Here is a 22,754-nt window from a genome sequence, read left to right as displayed (position 1 = left end):
CGGACACAAAACTTGGTATGCCTACGGTATTTATTCTCTATATTCTCACAGCAAAGCGTGATAACTATTACTAAAAAACATTTTGAAATTTAAACAAATGATGATCATTGGGCCTTCCTAAACCCTATAAGGACTCAAAAAGTGGCCCCTCGGACCATAATTTTAAGATTAGTCTTTTCATTTTGAACAATAAACTGAAAAGATTTTTAAAATCAGAAAAGAAATTAAAAAGTTACAGCGAAAGGGCTGTTTTGTACGTTGGCCCTTGCAGATCCCTAATTTTTTTTAATTGTTTACCCAAAAACTTTTCCGGTCTGCGCATTGTGCGTATCATTATAAATCTGAAATATTGTAATGTTAACTTGTAAACTTTTTGAGAAAACGAACGACGCGTGATTTTAGTTTAACATTGAAACTCCCATAGACAAGTTTTCCTAGGCTCATAAAACCGGAAGTACTCAATATATTTTATTGAAACTTGGTTTATATCTTGAATACTTCTATCTGAACAATGTCTAGGCGTCTTATACAATTTCTATGGTTTTTTGAATTTTTTTTCTTTTTCATCCCCCCTTTTCTCAAGTTCGAACCCTAATATCTAGAAAACGGCAAGAGACAGAGAAATGGGCACGCTTATGATTTTGTACATCTTTACAAGATGCATCTAATTCTGAAATTTGAATGCTCTAACTTAAAAAATAATAAAGATATTGTGCTTCAATGGATTTTTAGTATTTTCCTTGTCAAAACCGAAAGTGCCGGAGCCGGAAGTCTAAAACCTTACATACGCGTGTCATCAACATTTGCTATAAGACTATTGAATAATTGTTTAAATATTCCTTTCCGTTTTCAAAAAATCGCTGACGAAACTTTGTCGAGAATAAGAATAATAAAAAACAGAAGAATAACAATAGGTCTTTTCGACCGAAAGTCGAAAAGCCCTAAAAAACAGAAGAATAACAATAGGTCTTTTCGACCGAAAGTCGAAAAGCCCTAAAAAGACAAAAACAATAGGTCTTTTCGACCGAAAGTCGAAAAGCCCTAATAATAATAAAAAAAAAGACAAAAACAATAGGTCTTTTCGACCGAAAGTCGAAAAGCCCTAATAAAGAGCTATCAAAAAGACTTGCAGTACATTTGATTGTAGATGATGTTTTCGAACAATGATTGAATTATTGAGAATATTTTTCAAATGATATTTTAAAGAGTGAAATCTTTAAAAAAAAATAATCCATCATTAGTCATACGCACTGATCTGCTAAAACATTAACCATAACCAAATTCTTCACCTTCACCTGTCCTAATCTAAGAGCTGTGAACGCTAACGCCCGTTTCTCGCCTACACTTTACATCCAAATATTTCTGAATTTATGTCAGATATTCTAAAACAAATTTATCTACTAAAAAGTATGATCAAATCCTAATTGATTTATATAAAAAAAATTGTAATCAAATTATTAGTCTTTAAACAAAAGTTTTGGTTACGGGGGGGGGGGGGGTCTTAAAAAAATAATTGAAATCGGTCTCTATGAGTGAGTAAAATATTATGAAGCGGCCAATATGTGCCTACAAAAACTTAATAATAACATGTTTACGTTAGATATTAAAGTAAAATTTCGTTTAATTCATATCTGTTAATTATTTTTCGAAAATTTACAAAGCAAAATTCTTTTTTGAAAATGTATTCCGGTCTGTTGACATAATTTTCTCCGTAAAACTACAAACCCTTTGGTATAAATATGCTAAATACCAATATATAAAACCCCTCAAAAAGATTGTTTTGTTTCACGGGGGTAGGGTGGATGTTTTTATAAAACATTTCCGTTTTCCGCTATTTTCTATAATAAAATGGGCTATTTTAACCAAAATTGCAAAGTTATCTCTTTTTGTGTGTCCAAATCATCTATATTTAATGAAAATATACATAAATGTTAACATTATTATTAAAAAATAACTTCATTAGACAATTTTCAAAAAATGACTTTTAGTTAGGCGGCTGGACAATGCTATCGTTCGTAGTCCTTTCTTAAGATGGCCGAGAAAATAGATTACGAGAATAAAATATCACAACAGTACTAGTCTAACTTAAAATACTTCATTCAATCTTTACCATAGTATACTTAATCTCCAAAATACAGGAGCTTCCATGGGCTTTGCCATGGATCAACTAAGGGACGTCTTAGTCCCCTGTTTACAAATGGTGCCCTCTTTAACTTTAAATCCGGGATCCACACCCCTGATTTAAAATTCAAGATTAATAAAAAGTTATTTACCGGATAAATAAAGCACCCCAGAGCGGTGAGAATGGGTTTTCTTTTCAAAGGTTTTATATATATTTTTTCTTCTTATTTTTTATTTTTTATTTATTAATTTTTATTTTTTTTTTGCTATTCAAGATTTCGGACAATTTGGTGCTTCTGCCATCCTATCGTTGGTTACTCGTGCAATTCACATCAATTCTCTCTATCATTGAGGGAGACTAAAACGTTACCGCTGTTTACACCGTTAACCCCCCCCCCCCCATGTAAATGTACATGTAAAAATCCAATTGGTTCTTTAGTGTGTTTTTAAATATATCATTTGGTTTTGTTAAAATCAATATAGACATATCATATATTGACTTGGCAGCACAAGTCGAAAAAAATTGTGTGACACCCGTGCAAAAGGTACAAAACATCATTTTTATCTACACATTCATATTTTTTTATGTATAACCGCGTGAAACGCCTCAGTATCAACTGAGATGACGGTGTTTTCCCTCTAAGTATAATGGCAAGGTCCTTGTTGATCATAAGAACTAAATGAGTTTAATGTACAATCATTTTAACTCAATTCTCAAATGATACCCAAAGTTACTTGTACATGAAGCTTGAGTTATAATGTAGTTGAGAGTAAGTTCTACAGTAATATGTTTTACGGTGCTGCCGTTGGGGCGAGCGCAGCGAGGTATTTTGCATCATTGTCAACTGTGTGGTATTTTGACGATAATAAACTCACATCAACGAATTTTTCAGAGAGAGAGAGAGAGAGATAGAATGAGAGAGAGAGAGCATTATGGGATGTTGCCAAAAAATTTGTTCTTAATGAATCTGTAGGATTAGCTCGTTCTTTTTCCGCGCGCACTGGTTCTGAGATACCCATAGATTGTGGGTTCATTCTATATCTGAGCCCACTTGCAAAATCTCCAACATGAACGAAATCGAGGACTTTTTCCTCTTAGTTCTCAAATGTACTCTAAACATTAAAACTTTCTCTACTGTGATCGCGTTAGCTAGTTATGCATTTTTTGTCTACAATGATAGATAGAACACATTTCCAATTGTTTTTATACAGAAGAAATTTCTCAGTGGATGAAAAGATCATCCATTCAGTTTTCCCGACCCTCAGCCTTAAACTTTGTATAAAATGAAGTATTAATAAAAAGAAAATGATGATATCCATGCATAAATTGTACTTTTTTTGTAAATCATAATTTATTTATTTGTAAAGGGATTGATTTGCCCAGGATAGACACAGTGGAATCAATATAAACAAGTTGAGATCAAATACTAGTAAATAAAAATGCCGTACCGTGCATCGGTGGTTCGAACTTGTATACCGACAGTGTACATGTTTATATAGAGCTCAGTGGATACACTTAACCAATTTTAGGCTTTTATTGACTAACTGGTCGTAATATTAACCCTAGAAATACGAATTATTTACATAAAAGGTAGATTTATGGTACAAATATAGCAAAATCCGGATAACCTCGAGTTATCGATCTTGGCTGAGGATCAGGGATCGTTAAATGAATGTATTGAAACATATTATTTATAACTGTTGGCAACTTATAGGTCGAATGAGCCAGGTATTCATATTCAGGTAAATGCATATATACAAGTACCTAACCGTTAACGATATACAGTGTTACACGTCATTAGATATTATAAATGACTTACTTAGTACCTATATTTTTCAAAGTGCTCTTCAAAATCCAAAATCGTTCAATCTTATAAAGAGGGAATTATATAAACACACACACACACACCTAAAAAACCCAAAAATAAAACAAACAGAATTTAATATAAACAATTTAAAAACTTACTCATATTTATTCTAACATTGAAAAATAGTTAACATATAAACGTGAGACTATTGCAGCATATCAAACAGCTCCAGTAAGTGGTCAAGTTTTTTGTTGGTCTGTCGCTTCAGTGACCGACGATGCAGTCTCTCCATTAATTATTTCTCCCTATCAGCCGGTCTCAGTGCGGCCTCTCTTTGTTTATCCTGAACATTGCCGAGAAAAAGCCGCCCCCGATAGAAGACTTATATATTGAGAGGATATACTATAGATTCCTTTTTTTCCCGCAAGTACTTACATCCTTAAATTCCGATAAAATTCCTTAAATACTCTCCAAACTTTTATTCTGAAGATACATCAACTTCTGATCAGACCGGTCATTGTGATAGCTAATGTTAAACTCAGTTTCATTGGTTAATATTCCTGGTGGTCCAATCAAAATCGGTCTTTCTCGTAGACGTCAAAATGGCTGGCCCTGTCCGAAGTCAATGTGGTTTAGAATAAAAGTTCAGTATGGAGAGTATTTAAGGAATTTTATCGCAGTTTTTGTATGTAATTAGCTTGCGTTTGATGTAAGATTTTAAAAGATTGGTGCAAATATTTCTCGACTTGTTGCAATACTGCTGTTGTCATAGGCATAATCCCATCGTGAGCCCTGGACCTGTAAATGTCCGAGTAAAAATAAACTGGCGACTTCGAGAGAATAATGACGTATATCTCCGCTATCTTAAGACCCGTCAACTTGAAATTCGGCATGAGTGTATCTCAAACATTACTTTTTTGTAAAATACATACATATTGCGAGTGTTTTAAAAATTAATTGATTCATTAGGCTTTTGAAGCGAGCTGGTAGTTATTCATCTGGGTCAGAGTTCGACCCCTTTCTTTATTTATGGTTACATTGAAGTTAATGTTAAAACGGGCTTGGCCCCTGTGGTTGTAAATTTTGTATTTACTGCCACCCGGTAAAAATTTACAACATGACAGCAGACCAAAACATATTGATAAGATAACAAAGGAAAAAGGAAAATAGGCTACTTTCAAAATCCTTAAAAATCCTAGTCCGGAGAGGGGGGTGGGGGGTGGTTGGGTGGGCTATACTTTAATTTCACTGTTTATTTCCTGGGGGGACGACAGCCCCCTCCCCCCGGTCCCTCTTGATGCTACGTGCGACATTAGTACAAATCACAACATACGTGCACTCGTCAGATAAATGTTTGACGTGAACAATTAAGTGTGGCAATCAGGTCAACCAAAACCAGATAGCTCAGTTCACGCCACACTTGAGATACGGTTTCGTCAATGCAAATGAATCAATGAGTGTTGAACGTCAAGCAGTACGTAACGCACCCTGTCACACCATTCCTGGATCACCTATGATACTGGAGACTTCATGTAGTCTGTCGCTGTTTAATACGTTTCAGAGTTGAATTTCTTCATATCTTATTCATAAACTATTCAACTGTACCTCAGGTTTCAGATGATAATCAATAATTTTATAATTTTATTTTTAAAAAATAAAATCATTATTCTTTGCTATATTTGGAAGACAAATCCTTTTTTAATTTCACTTTCTCTCCTCACCAACATTCAGTCTCTCTCTCTCTCTCTCTCTCTCTCTCTCTCTCTCTCTCTCTCTCTCTCTCTCTCTCTCTCGCAGATCTAACGCTATTTCGCCTGCACCTCCGTTATCTCGCCTTGCCGTGATCAAAATCTGAAATCCAATAAAAAAAAGATCAAGCACCTCATAAAGAATTTAATTCACAAGTTTTAGTACGCAGAGAACTCCAAATTTATTCCTTAGTTTGGGGATCTAGTTTGAGGTCGATTCCAGGGACTTGTATCTAGACGTCGCCCTGGTTTCCCCACGTCGACCATTTTTCTACTGCTGACTGAGTTCCGTTCTGTGTGAAAATTTTCAGATCCCCCATATTGGACCCCAACATGTGATAGTAGAATGTCAAGCAATATGATCGTGCTGCAAGATATTTTCAAATGATTTCATTCTGATTTAATTTGATCGTTACTAAACGAGCTTTTTTTGATAATAAGAATGTTGCTATCGTCACATAATAGCGCTTGTGATGTCTGTACAGAAAATGAATGGACAATGTTGATATATGTGAGACCAATATAAATATTAACCGCCCGCCACAAAAAAAAAACTCCCTGAGGCTTTTGAACGGTGTGGTACACTTTAATGTATATGTTTCCCAAGAAACTCTGTATTTTATTCACTTTGTCATAATGGTAGATTTAGCCGTGAATCTGTAACTTAACAAGTCCGGAAAAAGTTGGTTTGACATTCCTTAGATGTCTACGATATGTCAAACCTAACTTTTCCGTAGAGCTACTTGCTGCTACTCTGTCACGTGACTAGCTTGACCAATGTGATCAAGATATCTCATTCCATCAAGACTTTTTGTCTAAAAAGAGACACCTCGTCCCAAGATAGCATTTTTTTAAAGAAGCTTTGTTAATTAGTGATAAAAGTATTAATCTTATGAACCAAAGATCAAGAGTTTGAAACTTCCAGATGCCATTGTTTATGTTAATTTTGTCCAAAACACTTTTTGAAAATCATATTTTCTTTCCAAAGTTGCATATCAATTCGACTTGATATTAATACTTCATATACACTTATTATACACGTTCGGGAAAGCCGTATGATGGGGTGTGTATGAAACTCCATAGACACTGTATATCCACTAGGCAAATAGAAAAGTATTGTATAAAATGAACTTAGTTTATGGAATTACTAGTATGTAGCAAATTTACAAAAAAAAGAGGAACTATTTGATATAATTTCATCTAAAGCAAAACATTTTACTCGTTTGCAAGATAAACAAAAATTATTTTGGATTTTAAACTGTGAAGAATTAGATATATTAAACTCTCTTGGTATATTGTTACAAAATGCATTGCCTTAATTTGTTATTCTTAGTCAACTATTGGTTTTTAACCTTTCAATCATATGATAAACTATTTCAGATTTGTATGTATATTTGTATTTTAACATATTTATGTATGGTGTTTAACATAAATATAAAGAAGACATTGTATTGAGTGTACAGAAACATACATAATTATATATACTAATTAAATGTTCATGTCTGTCATAGCTCTTTCAATCATCCAACTCTTTCCCTCTTATATATGTGTATTGAATGTTTTATGTACATTGGATGTTGAATGTACAATCTCCAATGTTGACCCTTCAGGGCCCTTAATTGGTAAATAAAGAAATTGAATACCGGTATGTAGTGGAGATGTTCATTTGATTAACTGTATTTTACGTCTATTTATATGACCATGTGGTGATCTACAAGCGCGCTATAGGTTGCATTTGTCGAAAGCATGATCTTTTTGCCCTGTTTGTTTGAACGATTGGTTATCACTCACTGCTACGAAATTTGGAGTAATAGTTCATATCTAATAATTCACAATATAATTTTACATAACTTGCGCTCTGTTTAAATTAATAAATGATCTTTTCTCACCGGCCACTTTTCTTAATGACATTTAGTTATAATCATAAATATATACATGTAAGTAATGTATTTTCAGACGTTTTCGCACTTAATTATGTGTGAATGTGCAGCTAGTATACGTGTACATGTATATGGTATTACATGTTATCAATTTGCAGAGACGCCAGTATACTAATACATTGTACATGTACCTTTAGTTATATTTACAGAAGGTATTTTACTTCAATATACAAAACAATAATTTTATTCATTCTCATAGCATTACATCTAATTTTTATGTATTCTTATAAATAGTAATTATACTTGGTTTACGGATATTTAAAGCAATATGAGCTGCAATTTTCATGCTGATTTTTGTTATTTTCTACTAAAATTACAAAAATATCATGGTTTTATGGTTCTGTTTGCCATATTTTTATTGGAAAAGCCGTAAAGAAGCCTTAAATGAAGCAAAATTGAATTATTGTCATCCTCATCTTCCCTAGCCAAGGGTTTACGATCCACTCTGCTCCTCTAGCAGAGTGGATCGTAAACCCTTGGCTAGCAAAGATGTGTCATCCTGTGCAAAAGTTGATCTCCTATATATTCCTTAGGAAGAAATCTTTCTTCTGACGAAGATTAATGATTTTTTCAAATCTAATTTATCATATGAGTTTAATTTACATGCAGACTCATCATATTTACCAGCAGGTTTTTGCAGCAAAATAAAATTCTAAAAATACAGCTAATATTGCTTTAATTATTAAATAAATTACTGATGATTCTTTTGAAAGTAGAGGGGGGGGCAGACTCATCCAAAAATAATCTTCACAAGCAAAATCCTAAAAATCCTAATCTGTGGGGTGGGGGGTGGGGGGTTACCTACATGTATAACTTCAATTTCTCTGTTTACTTCGGAATCCTTATTTTCAATTGAATTTTTACATGCTCCCATAAAAAATTGGAGGTGGTGACTCCATGTTCATTCAATTTTTGTATGTAAATTTAAGAAAAATCTTTCCTGCCCCCCCCCCCCCCCACTACGTGCCTGCTGATTAAAAAAGAAACCTCTCTTTACACTCGTCCATACGGGTTGGCTCTTCACAAAGAATTAAAACCCTCTATAAAAAAATGTAGACAAGAAAGGTTTTAATCTAATTTTAGCTCAACAAGGAAGTCTCGTATTTTCTCACTCTGATCTCTAGCTAGCTGAAGGCGTCACCGGGTTTCCTTGCTACAGACTTTACAGTAAGTTATAATAATTTTGTTTGATACAATAGAAAAATCATAGCATATATTTCCCATGACGGCAAAGAACTTGACATATTTCCTAGCGTAGTTCAACATTAATATTTTTATATATGTATGTAATATTATCAGTTTACATTGTACTAGGCTAAACCGAAAGTAGTGGCCTTTTTCATAGTTATATAGTGCCATGGTCAGATATCCAATTTTATTTTTCGATTTGTTTTGCACTTGTTAATAAAGCAACTATAACTGGCAGTTTTTGATGTAAACAAATAATTGATTTGTAAAGGGAAGCTATTTACCTTATAATATACCGGCATTATATTTTCTGCTCATTATTATATAAATATTAAGACATGTACACTAAAAATTCCGGATTCGGGCATGTACATAACTAAGATCTAGATAAGTTGATAATACGGAATGGACAAATAAATTGCCTCTACTTCAAAGTGTGACATTACAGTGTAAATCGGAATGTCGTAATTCCTATATGTATCTGCTGAAGATTATTAAGGAATAAGGAATCGTTCTTTGAGTATCATAAGGTGATAATTTCGGTCGGGGCGTATTTAAATCCAATAAAGCCCGAAGGGGTTTATGATAGATTTGATCACGCTCCGACCAAAATTATCAATTCATAATATTCAAAGAATGATTTCTTATTCAATACTTATATTTATATTATTTCCAATTTGTACACTTTAAAACAACTTTATTTTTAAAACCACTATTTTTTATGTAGCACATACTATGTAATACTACGCGGAGCAGCCAATACCGTTTTTCGGTTATGCTATAAGACACGCCCATTTAGTGCCACTCATGTTTTATAAAGATATTGGGTTTTAGGGTTCATCATTGATTCGTAATGTTATCACAGACAAAGACAGTTGAGAATGTAAATATTACTCAATACAAACATATCAATTTGAGTACCTGTATGTGTGTAGGGGGAGGGGGTGGATTGGTCTTAAATTCAGAGTTTTTAATGATTTTTGATAACAAATACAATTAATGAAATACATGTAGCCTCTCATAAGTTACAGACACTTTTACCATTTCAGATGGCATTATCTGAATCCCATGCACCACCCGACGCCCAGCATTATTTGGTGTGTGGCACTGAAGACTGTGAGAAGAACTGTCAGTTTTACTGCAATGACTGCCACCAACAAATGTGTGAACAATGCAGAGATGAACATCAAAAAAATAAGAAAACCAGGAATCATGAAGTGGTCCATTATAAACAACGCAAACGTCGAATTCCTGTAGAGAAATGCAAGAGCCACCCCACAAAAGACATAGAACTTATCTGTGAGGAATGCCAGATTCCCATTTGTTCTAAATGCACAGCCACAAAAGAACACCGCGGCCACGTATTTACTGATCTAGAAATTGTCTTTGCTGAAAAGGTATCCCAATATCAAGAGGAAATTGACAAAATTCGAAATTATTTTGAGCCAGTTTCTCAAGAAGTGAAAATAGAAATTGCTGGAGATGTCACAGAAATAAAGAAGATCATGGAAGATATAAGAACAGCAATGAAGGCTGAAGCTGAGTATTTGAAAAGAATGGTAGACACAGTCACATCAGATAATATAGAACAAGTTAACAAAATAGAACAGTCATTATTACAAACATTAAACAGCCAAAACCAAGAAATAGATGATTACATCAACTATCTTAATGATTTAATCCAAACATATTATGGTTACCTATCTCCCTCAAAAATAGAAAATTTAACATCATCTCTCAAATCAAAAAGCCTTAAAATTCGACGTGTGCCAGAGACATCCAAACCAGTCCCACCCGTATTTACTGCTGGTCAACACAGCAAGGAAGATGTCGCCAAACTACTGGGTAAAATAACTGTTCCTAACACAAAAGCAGAAAACAGAAAAATAAAGCCCATGGAGACTGCCTCTACACAGTTGAAACCTACAGGGAAACAGAGGAAACAAGACAGAGAGAAATCTGACGTGAAACAAACACTGTCTCTGTCTTCGTCTGTCACCAAGGTCAGGGAGTACACAGTACCAGGTGTTTGCAGTGTATATCATATATCACTGGGTAAATCAGGCAGACTCTGGGTCAGTGATTATATAGGTAACCTTGTCCAAACAGATCTAAAGGGGTATCAGCTACAGAAGATACAAACCAGTGGTAGAGATGAAGGCTACCACACAGTCACACATGACGAGGATCTGATCTATACAGACAAAGTCAACAAAGTCATCAATAGGATAACCCCGGATATTTCAATCACTGAATTCATTAAAACAGGAGACTGGGAATCACTCAGTATACACTCCTCCCACATCAACGGTGACATACTGGTGGGGATGATAAAGGATGGAAAGCCCTCTAAAGTCACCAGGTACAACAAGACAGGGTCAGAAATACAGAACATACAGAGAGACAACAAAGGACAGACACTGTATGGTACACCACACTACATCACAGAAAACATCAATGGTGATGTCTGTGTATCAGATCATTACAGTGGTGTAGTTGTGGTGGATAAATCAGGACAACACAGGTTCTCCTACACAGGTCAAGGGTCATGGTTTAGACCCTATGGAATATGTACTGATGTACTCGGTCACATCCTGGTGTGTGATACTTACAGTGACACAGTTCATCTCCTGGATCAGGACGGTCAATTCCTGTCTCTACTACTCACAGAACAACAAGGGCTAAAGTATCCCTATAGTGTGTGTGTGGATGATGAGAACAATCTCTGGGTGGGACAGTATGAGACCAACACAGTGACAGTGTACAAGTATCTACAGTGAACATTATACATGTATGTCCATACAACAACTAGGTTCTGTGTGTATGTTGTGAGACAATGTAACAATAACACTGTGATAGTGTACAGTTACTGGTATCTACAGTGTACATTGAAGTACATGTACATCATTTATGTAACCATGTTTATTCGTATATGTATTTGTTTTTAATTACTGTAATGAATTAATATTTTCATTGCTGATGAATTAACAAATAAATATACATGTATTGACGTTTTTTTTATAGCTATTGAAAATTATATACCTGATCAAATCTTGACAATGAAAAGCTATCAAAAAAGACTTGCTTTACATATGATTTTTAAAATATGTTATATCGAACAATGATTTTTAAAATTATTGAGAACATTTTTCAAATAATATTTTAAACAGTGGCATTCAAAAGCAAATATTAATCCATTAATTATCATTCATACGCACTGATCATGAACGCTAGAACAATAACATATTCTTCCTTTTTATCTGTCCTAATCGAATCAGTGGTGGAGTCTGAGAGGGGATGTTCCCGGCGTGCTCCCCCTCAAAAATTGTCAAAATAAAGTTAAATTATACTCCTTCGATCAAACAAAATGTACAACTTGCGAGTCTTAGATATGAACTTTTTGGAAACTCATGGGATTTCTCTGCATTAAACTGATTTCAACAGTGAGTATAAAATAAAAATAGTCCCGTGTGTAACGTACATAGAAAGCCCATTTTAACTACCCCCTTCTTAGGTTTAAATGTGACCAGTCATTCGGCTTTAAGTAATTTGTTATATTAGGTAGGGTTTAAAACGACCCTTCCATGTTTATTATAATATATACAAGCTGGCATGGTTATCTTTGTTTCAACTTCATAAACATCGTCCCATTGAACTTGATTTTTTTTGAAACTGATTAATTTACAGACACTCATAAGACAAAAAGTAAACAGGAATGTTCCTTATATTTCTGCATGGCGGATGTCTTTGCTCGGATTTTGCAGGTCTTATATTTACAAAGGTTTAAAAATTAAAAATCGTCCCCTGGGCCCCCGTCAGGGTTTCTCAGACCCTTTGCCTAGAACTGGAGCCCCCCCCCCCCCCAACTTCAAATCCTGGATCCGCCCCCTGCTAGTAATTTTCTTAAGATTGCTGAGAAAAACAGATTGCGAGAGGAAATATCACTATCACAACAGTGTGACTTTAAATACGTCATTCTGTTTTTACCATAGTATACTTAATCTTCAAAATGCAGGGGCTTCCATGGGCTTTGCCATGGACTAGCGAGGGGCCCCCTTAAGGCTCTTGGGCCTCCTGTTTATAACTAGTGCCCTCTTTAACTTCAAATCCGGGATACATCCCTGGTTTAAAACTCAATATTTTAAAAAAAAATCGGATAATTAGCCTTAAATAACCGTGGTTACCCTCACCCCCCCCCCCCCCCACACACACACACACACACGGATTAGGAGTTAGGAATGGCGAGAATGGGTTTCCTTTTTAAATTTATTTATTTATTTTATTTTATTTCATTTTTTTTTTTTTTTTTTTTGCTATTCAAGATTTTGGACAAGTTATTACTTCCGCCCTACTACCGTTGGTAACTCGCGTGCGATTTACATCAGTTCTTTTCGATCATCACTGATGAGGGAGCTTGTGTACTAAAACGTTACAGGGTTTACGCCGATAAGACACCCCCAGCTTTTTATTTGCTTCCAACGTCAATCAGAAATGTTATTGTATTATATGTACATGTATGTAGGTACATTTACATGTGTTCTCGAGTCTATTTTCAAATATCTCATTGAGTTAAAATCAGCATATATTGATTTGGCAACTTAGTCTACTAAAGTTCTACCACACGCGTGCAAAACATCAATTTATTTATTTACACATTCATTTTTGTTTAATGTATAGCTGCGTGAAACGCCTCCGTAACAAATGAGGACTCCAACAAGATGACGGGTCTCTGCGTGTACTGGCAAGGTCCTTGTTGATCACAAAAACTTTTAGAGTTTAATGTACAAATGTACAATCATTTTAACTCAATTCTCAAATGATACCCGAGTTTACATGAATTATAATGTAGTGGAGTGTAAGCTCTACATTACTATCGCTGCGGAGAGATACCAATAGTTTGTTGATTCATTCTATATCTGACCACACTTGCAAATTCTCCAACATAAACGAAAACGAGGACGAATTCCTCTTTCTTCTCAAAATATACTCTATTTAACGGGGGTTAGCAAATATCTTGTCTATTTGAGGATACGAATGTAAAGATTTCTTGAACTGGTTTTTTCTGCCCGAAACTGGCAAACAATGTTGCTAAAAGACATAAAAGCAATAAAAGTGCAGTCCGACATAACATTTTGTTTGAAAAGTATGCATACAAGAACAGGACAATGTCGTTTTAATCAGTCAGAACAGCTGTCGAACTGCGCAGCTACAGACTTATTTTGAAGATTTAAAAATCTAAAAGAATATGACGAAGGTTCATTGGTGTCATTTCTACAGCTAACAAATTTGAGGTCCACGAGGATTTTGTATCGCAGCAGACCCGGATGATAACCTTGAAAAACTGTGCGAGATATTACGAGTGACCTCCAAATGGAGAAAAGATGTAATTCCCCATTATAAATCTCCGTTAGAAGTCTGTTTTCGTTCCTGTGAATATTTCCGAGTGAAAAATTATAATTTTTCCTTTCCATCGATTTCGATTGAACATCTTCTACAAGTATGTGTATTTCAATTAAATATCCGCCAAATGTGATGCATAAAAATATTGGGGCAGACTTATAGAAGACTAATTAAACATTATTTATATAAAAGGCAGATTCATGGTACATATAAAGAAAAATCCGAATAACCTCGAGTTATCGAACGTGACTGAAGACCGGGGATAGTTACATATGTATATTAATACACATGTATATTGAAAAATATTATTTAGAACTGTTGGTAGCTTAAAGATCGAATGAGCCAGGTATTCATATTCAGGAAAATGTATATACATGTACTTCATTGTATAATTTTTTCTTCATCTTTTATCAAAGTGCTCTTAAAATCCAAATCCAAAATCGATATATCTTACAAACATGGCATAATGTAAAAAAGAGAAAAACGTTTATTATGGTAAGACACAACAATAAGTTGTTTTTTTGTAAAAGAATCAACAACTTAGCCCAACTATGTATAAACTTAGCACAATTAAAAAAAAATTTCCTAATCATTTGTTAATCATTTTTTAATCAATTTAGTCTACAAAACTCACACATTAATAGCAGTTTCTTTTCATATAAAGCTTCAGAGTAAATATTTTATTTGTTCTAGACAATCACGTGTCAGGGCAATCCAACTTCTAATTTCCCTGTTGTCGTCATATTTTTCATTTCACCTCACACGTGCATCTCACCATTTTGGAAACCACGTGAATTCTCAATCGTATGAAAAATTCCGAGGACGAGCTTATTAGGTAACCAAAAGATTATTTCTAAATCGATTTATATCAAACCTTTAATAGTTTTTAAAATTAAAAAAAGTATAACATGTATTACGTGTTACTGCAAATTGAAAAAAAAAAAACTAACATAGAAAGAAACCGGTAAACATTCAGGATAATTTATGTAGCTTTACGAGAGTTGATAAACAATAAGACCTGGCGATGTTTTCCATATTACTACTTCTCCTTCGGCATATCAAACAATTTCTGGAGATATGCGAATCTCCTTACCTCCCTTACTATCATGCAAGTAATGTACATGTATTATAAAGACGTTTAAATTCTAATTAAAATAGGCGAATAAGATGGTTAAACTTATTTTGGTTTAATCGTAAAATACCAAAAAAAAATAAAAAAAAAAAATAAAAATAATAGATAAAAAAATGAAAAAATAAAAAAAATCAGTATTTTCCCATTTCATATATTACTTCCTTACATTACAGTCCCCGCAACCTTATTTTTTACAATCCTATCCTATCGTATCGTGCGTGTATACTGTTCTATCGTGCGTTAATCCTATCCTATCGTGCGTTAATCCTATCAGGTTTATCGTTCATTTTTATACCTGCGTAAACATTAACTTTTATGCAGTATAATTTGTTTTTATATGCATCATATTTTCACGATAACAAACGTATTTATGATATAATTTATATATAATTCAAACTGAGTTGAATTTTAATTGAACCTGTTATTGTTCGTGTGATATTTGTTTCGGGCTGAAATGTTCTTGGCAATCGGCCAGGGTGAGTGGTAATGAAAAGATTGTTAAAAAATCGTACGTGGAATATGTATCTGCGTAAATATTTATTTGATTTCTATGTAATATAATTCATTTTTAATGCATCATTATCTTATACAGAAGGAATGTATTAAACTTTCATGATAGATTTTATATTTTCTTTAAACAAGAGTTGGATTTTTATAATTGAACCCGCTATTGTTCGTGTGATTTGAACTCAGGCTGAAATATTCGCAGTGATCAGCTAGGGTGTTCGGTAATTATAAACAATGTTAACAATACAGACAATTTATTGGTTATTTAAGCTCATAATTTTAGTTTAAAAAATTAACTGGTCATTTTTATACATTTTATAAATGATGCAACAATGGTTAACAACTCGGCAATTGTTACTGAAAAGAAATTCCACGTAAATCTGTAATTGTACGTGTTCTTTCTCAAATTCTGCCATTATCAGTTTATTCGGGAAGATCGTTTAAAGCGATTATACGTTTATCATGAACATCGTGTATTCTTTCCTATCGTTTAACAATCCTATTTTATCGTCTGTGTATACTGTTCTATCGTGCGTTAATCCTATCCTATCGTGCGTGAATCCTATCCTTCGTTTATCTTGTAACAAATAACGTTGCGGGTATTTAAATCCATCAAGACTTAGTACCTATGATTCCCTTTAGTATTACGAACATTAATTGTATATTCATAGCTCTGTACAAACTGACAGGAGTGAAATCTGCGCGTTCCGTTTATTATCCGATCGAATTTGGTAAGGTTTTTTCGATTGGGTCGCTTTCAATTCTATTAGCTACGCCATGCATAAACAATACCCGCACCTTAACCACAAACTTTCTTATTGGTGGATGCAGCTTACCGCTGGTTCGCTGACTGTCGGAGTTGGGGCATTTGTCGTATAGTTGTGACAATACATACATTCGGTGCATATATAGCTGTACATAGCTCTAGGAAAAAAAAATATGGGTTTGAATTACATATGTACATGGCAATATATTATGTACAGTGCATACTTACGAAAAACTTGCAATTCACGGCGCATGAATGATGCTAGTTTTGAACAGATGAAATTAAATTTCCATTCGTTAGCTCTGCAAGATTTTGAGAAGATTTTGGTATTTAATTTCAGCAGATTTACAATAACTAGTTAGAGTAATTTTCCCTTATTGTAACGTCAAAGTTCAAGTCGGTCAAGGGTCGTGTGTTTTAGCCTGTTTCCCTGGCCTATCCATAATGCTCCGCAACAGTAGCATTATGGGTAGGCCAGGGAAACAGGCTAAAAATAGTCTCGTTCAACTAGACGTCGGAGTTTTACAGAGACAGCCTAGCGTCTGGTTGAACGAGACTAGGCTAAAACGGTATTTTTGGAACTGCATTGTGGGTCGAAATTTACTGACGCCCAAAAAAATCTTTCGAAATCGATTGTGACGTCACTCGAAAGGACGATAACTCCGTCAGTCTTATGTAATGGAACTACGTTGTGTCAGCAGTTTATACTTACAATGCATGTACATAGTCCATATAGTCTTTAATTATTTTTATCTTTAAGATAATCTTGTTCTCGTGAGAGTGTGAAATGGGAAATCATATTTACAGGGAACTGCTGGTCCGATAAAAAAAAGGTATTACTGGTCTGAGTTACTGACGCCAATAAAATCCTTTGAATCAATGTGCAACTACATGTAGTCCGAATTTTTTCTATTTATACACGCCTTGCCGGTAGAGCTCGCTTCGCTCGGTAATATATTCGTCAAAATACTGAACAAACGACTAAAAGATAATTGATACGTTTACCATAATGTTTAATTTGGGTTACCTTTGCTTATCAGAACCTACATGAACATGCATCAACTCCAACAGACAATATACTTCAACAACAACAACAGCCACAACAAATAACAACTTTGAAAGTCTTGGGGACCATTTTCATGTACAAATTTAACGATATTCAGTCAATGTGCCTCTGTTAACAGGGATATGGCCACAGCTCAAACAGATCTACCGCAATGTCGGCCGCATTTCCATCTCTCTTAGCCGTGATCAAAATCTGAAATCCAAAAGTACATAGCGCCTAAAAAAATTAGTCTCATATCGGAGGAAATTCAGAAACACGAAATAGCGCTCTCTCTCTCTCTCTCTCTCTCTCTCTCTCTCTCTCTCTCTCTCTCTCTGTACCTTAGTTTGAGAATCGAGTTTGAGATCAATTCCGGGAACTTGTATCCAGACGTCGCCCTGGTTTCCGCTCCTCGTCCACTTGGTTACCGCTGACTGAGTTCCGTTCTGTGTGGACACCGTCAAATCCCCCATTTGACTCCCGGACATGTGATAATAGAATGTCAGGCAATATGATCGTGCTGCAAGATATTTTCAACTGTACATCTCAAGAATATGTTCTCTATTTGTTGAGAAAACTAATTGTGATTCACAGCTCTATTGAAACTAAAATATACAAGATCCATTTGTACGACACAAGTTTATCGATCGATCGAAACCTTCAGCAAACTTCTTAATACTACATTGATTTATTGTCGATAAAATATGTTTTAATTTGGGTTTGAAGGAATGAATTACATGTACATTATAATAGTACAAACTGAATTAGTAATTTATCAAAATACTAATATCTAGTATAAACCTTGGATTATAAAACAAATGAAAATAAACGGTGTTGTTCGTTGCAATGCAATATAAGGAGTTTTAATTACAAAGTTTGTTTGAAACTTTTACATGTACTTATAAATAAAACATGACGCATATATATGATTCTATTTCATAATTGTGATCGAACAAGTCAATAGAACGTTGAACACAGAAAGTAATTATGAAAATTACAATCCTTGAACACCTAGAGAAGGATCAATATTAAAAGAAAAATTTTCACGTAATAAAGTCATACAAGAAACACATATTTGACCCCCCCCCCTTTTTCTTTGCATGCAGAGAACAAACCTGTAAAGACTTTGGAACTAATCATTGTTACCACTTCGTTACGCTTCATTGGGGCAGAGTCCATGTATTTGTAGAAACTACCAAATCTGGCTGCATTTGGTCCGGTAGTGCCAGTGTTTGTCGGGCCCTGTAAAAGTCATATTTATGAATTAAAATGTATTTCCTCCCAACAAAACAATTTGTTGACTAAAAATTCTCAGTTGAAAGGTTACAGTGCCATGTACAAAAAGAGTTGCAACTCTAAAACATGTTTTTATAATGTTTACCGTGTTTCGTATCCAGTCACCATCATCATCTGCTAGATCCTCCGTCAGAAAACAAGACACCTCGGGGTCAGCCTCAAAGTCACAGTAATCTTCATTACAGAAATTGTGTAACATTAGATTTGAGTGTGTTGTAAAAATGATAAGTAATAAGATTTAGACGGGGGTAAATATTGTCGACTTTTGAATACGACATATGCTGCATGTCTGGTAAATTTAGCAATTATGGTCTTGTTTTTTTTTTTTTTGTTTTTTTTTTTGCATTTTTACGAAAACGATCACGTTCGAATTCGTTGCAAATAGAAATCACAAACCACGAGAGATTATTTTAATCACATGTTCTAATCATGTTTAATGTGTTAATAACTATTTTATCGGGAAATAATTCAAGGTATACGTTTAATCTGAAAAAAAATATATATATATATATTGTGTGTTATAGACCTATCATGGTAGTGCTATTTTTCACTATCAAAAAAGTATGTTAATGACCTATTTTTGGATTTAATGGCCATTTTTGTTGTTGAAAAGTTCAGTAAAATCCCTAAAAATTTTACACTATGATTTAGATTTTCTTAATTGTGAAAATAATACAAATTACAACATTTTTTTTTTTTAAATTCAGTTTATGAATGATAGTGACGCGAAATAGATACAAAGCATCAAGTTTTCATTCACAATTTTTATAAATATTCCTGTCCGAATTCCCTCTATCAGTTTTCAAATATCTACCCATTTTTGATCTAAAAAAAATACTGAATGATGATAATACTAAATCGTTTATAGTATTTAACTAATCATATTCACCTTACTCTGCTGGCATTAAATTTATATGTTGTCAATGATCAAAATTTTGAGATATGGTGCGTTCTATCGTTTTTAAGCATTTTTTAATATTTTTATAGTGCGTGCCACACGGTTATCTAAATGAAAAAGTGTGATAAAACCAACAAAAAGTATTCAAAGTTATTTTGACTAACATATAAAATCTTAACTTATTTTAAAGGTCTAATGACCACAACTGATAGAAAAAAATTAAATTATTTATAAAATATGAAGTCAATGGCTACCGAAGTTATACTTGTACATGAATGTACATAAAATGGGTTGGAACAGTTGTTTTATAAACCACTATTTAATCATTAGATGTATTAGCCAATCAGATTGTTGGTTACAAACATGCAAAACTCCTAACGTGATTGTAACAGAAATACACATGTATCATCATCACATCATCATCACAGTGTTACATCAAAAATCCATCGTATATTGAGCTAAACATGTGATAAAAGTAAATATGCTACATACCGTGAGCAACGCATCTCTCCAATGCACGGTCGTAAAACTGCCCCGCTGCACATTCCTATAGCAGAACAAACATTTATTTTCCAGGTTCGAGCACATTTGCTTCTCATTTTCTTAAACTGCTAAGGTATTTTGATCATTTTCCTGTTTCCAATATTGTTATATAATTTCTAATCTGAAGATTTAATAAATAGAAAAGCTAATGTATTGATAATTGAATAAATTTGAAAAATCCGGGTTTGTCATTCTTCCCACTTATTTTTTAATAGATTGAACTATTGAAAATAATAAAATTTGTAATTGTTTGAAAAATCGTATTCTAAATACGCTATGAAAAGTAAGTCTCTATATATAAGTTATCTTTAGCTAAATACAATGCATTGTTGTTGTGTTTTTTTTTTCTTAATGAGAATCACGTTAAAAAATCTTCAGTTATCCTTAATTACAAGAACTATTTTTTCTTGTTTATTTAGGCCTTTGTTCCGCAAAAAATAAAGTCCTTTTTAGATTGTAACTTTTGATTCCTGTTTTTATACAAGTTATAACAATAACAACTATTGTAAAAAAAAAAAAGGGGGGGGGGTACGCTCATTTAGTTTCCTTACAACTTGATATTATGGACCTTAAATCGAATATACTTTTGAAATGTTGATAAGTCAGAAATCAGACCAGATATTACGGTTGAAATAAAAAAGAGTAAAAGAAAAAAAAACAATAATACATGTTATTTTCTCAAAGAACCTAGTAGTAGTACAAATACAAAAGCCATCTATTCTCCATGAACGACCGACCTCTTCTCTTCTCTAAATAGAATATGCCATACACCTATACATCTAATAGTATAAACGACATAAGCCCTCCCCCCTCCCCAATCCCGGTTAATAAATAAAATATCCTTACGATCTGAAATCGTTGACAGGTCGTTGACACGTCCTGTTCGGTGTACAAGGAGTCCCAGCCTCGAATTAGACGACAATAGGTCCCGCAGACGTCTATGGCGTTACACTCAATGTTAGACATACAGTTAGTGATGCACGCAACGCTGAGATAGTTTAGAAACTCCGTAGATACATTGGATATGATTTGAATTGCGTTTGGCACAGCAACATCTTTCGTATACCGGAAATTCTCACAATGTTCTGTTCCGTAAAATATAGAGAATAACAACAAAATAATAACTTTCTGTGCCATGGTGAACATGCAGGTAACTGAACGTTTTAAGATATTTTTGTATCGAGAATTTAAGGCACGTATACTTTGATAAATAATTTACAAGTTGATGATGACGACTATGAAATCTATTCGAAATATGACGCTAGGTATCTTCCCTCTACACGATAGATCTGAGTATTTGATACACATTCCACCATGTTCGGATGACGCCATGGTCAAATTCCAATCTTGGAATCAATGTAACAAAAGAGCTCGATTACTGAAACCAGGAAATGTAATCAGGACTTTATAATTTTTGTTTAATTCTCTATTGCATTGACCTTAAAAAAAGTTACGGGATGAAAGCCTTTTACAACACTGTGACAGCAGCCAAAAGAAAAATACATACAATATTTAATACACTTTATTCGTTATGGACTGATTTATTCAAGATTAAGGTCAGACGCGACCTACCTTCCATTTTCTCTATTTTTTCCTATCTTCAAAATGTGAAGATTTCCACTTTGTAATTTCATAATTATATTTTTATCTTATATGATTCTTTTTTAAATTCAAGTTGTACAATTGAAAATGTATAGTACGACAGTATTTATAAACATTTAAATGCATTTTGCATGCTATTTCAAGGAAAATTCGAAATATTCTAGCTCCGGAAAGAGCCCGGTAATGCACCTTGAAACCTTGAGAATTAACAGGTTTAAATGTTAAGATTAAGGAATAAAAATGAATGAAAATTATATGAAATTAAGGAACGTCTCGTGTGTCCTTTAACTACGATATAAAAAAAATGCATTGGTTTCTAAAATCATCTCTTTTCTTGACCATATTCTTAAATCTCATATCAGTATGTGAGTATTATAACATTAATAAGAGATTATTACCATAACTGAGACTATATTAAAATTACTGTAAAAATCAATTGCCTTTAGTGAAACTTCTAATTGATCACCATATCGTCATCAAACTACTCTTTGTATGAGGTTAATGACATGTTATATCATTCAATTTTCTCGTTAAAATTTAATTGTCAATCAATGAGTACAACTCTACATAAACCACGGCAATGCACTACGTGCTTTTAACGCGCACATTATTGGAAAATAAATATAAAAGTTTCCACTTGTTTCACTTAACATTTTTGCTGACGGTACACATATTGCGCAAAAATATTTCGTGGCCAATCATGTGAACGAAGCATGCCTTTTATACAACATTAGTACATTGTGCTTAATAATTTCCACAA

At 33.7% G+C, this 22,754-nt stretch overlaps 2 protein-coding genes across 2 annotated transcripts; one reads left to right on the top strand and one right to left on the bottom strand.

Annotated features, from left to right (window-relative positions):
* Positions 1-8,747: 8,747 nt before the first annotated feature.
* Positions 8,748-11,878, top strand: LOC128158638 (uncharacterized). The gene is made up of 2 exons (XM_052821569.1): positions 8,748-8,784; positions 9,855-11,878. The coding sequence occupies exon 2, from the start codon at positions 9,855-9,857 to the stop codon at positions 11,583-11,585; it is 1,731 nt and encodes a 576-aa protein (XP_052677529.1). The 5' UTR covers positions 8,748-8,784; the 3' UTR covers positions 11,586-11,878.
* Positions 11,879-17,600: 5,722 nt separating this feature from the next.
* On the bottom strand, positions 17,601-21,562 carry LOC128158644 (MAM and LDL-receptor class A domain-containing protein 1-like). The gene is made up of 6 exons (XM_052821575.1): positions 21,239-21,562; positions 20,342-20,396; positions 19,037-19,125; positions 18,771-18,897; positions 17,997-18,175; positions 17,601-17,868 (listed from the first exon to the last, which is right to left on the bottom strand). Exons 1-6 carry the CDS (start codon positions 21,536-21,538, stop codon positions 17,788-17,790), a joined length of 831 nt encoding a protein of 276 aa, XP_052677535.1. The 5' UTR covers positions 21,539-21,562; the 3' UTR covers positions 17,601-17,787.
* Positions 21,563-22,754: the final 1,192 nt, after the last annotated feature.

The sequence above is a fragment of the Crassostrea angulata genome, chromosome 8 (genome assembly GCF_025612915.1).
Source record: "Crassostrea angulata isolate pt1a10 chromosome 8, ASM2561291v2, whole genome shotgun sequence".
In the NCBI taxonomy this organism is placed as follows: Eukaryota; Metazoa; Mollusca; class Bivalvia; order Ostreida; family Ostreidae; genus Magallana; species Magallana angulata.
The sequence above is the reverse complement of the archived record's forward strand: the minus strand, read 5'-3'. Positions and strand labels throughout refer to the sequence as shown.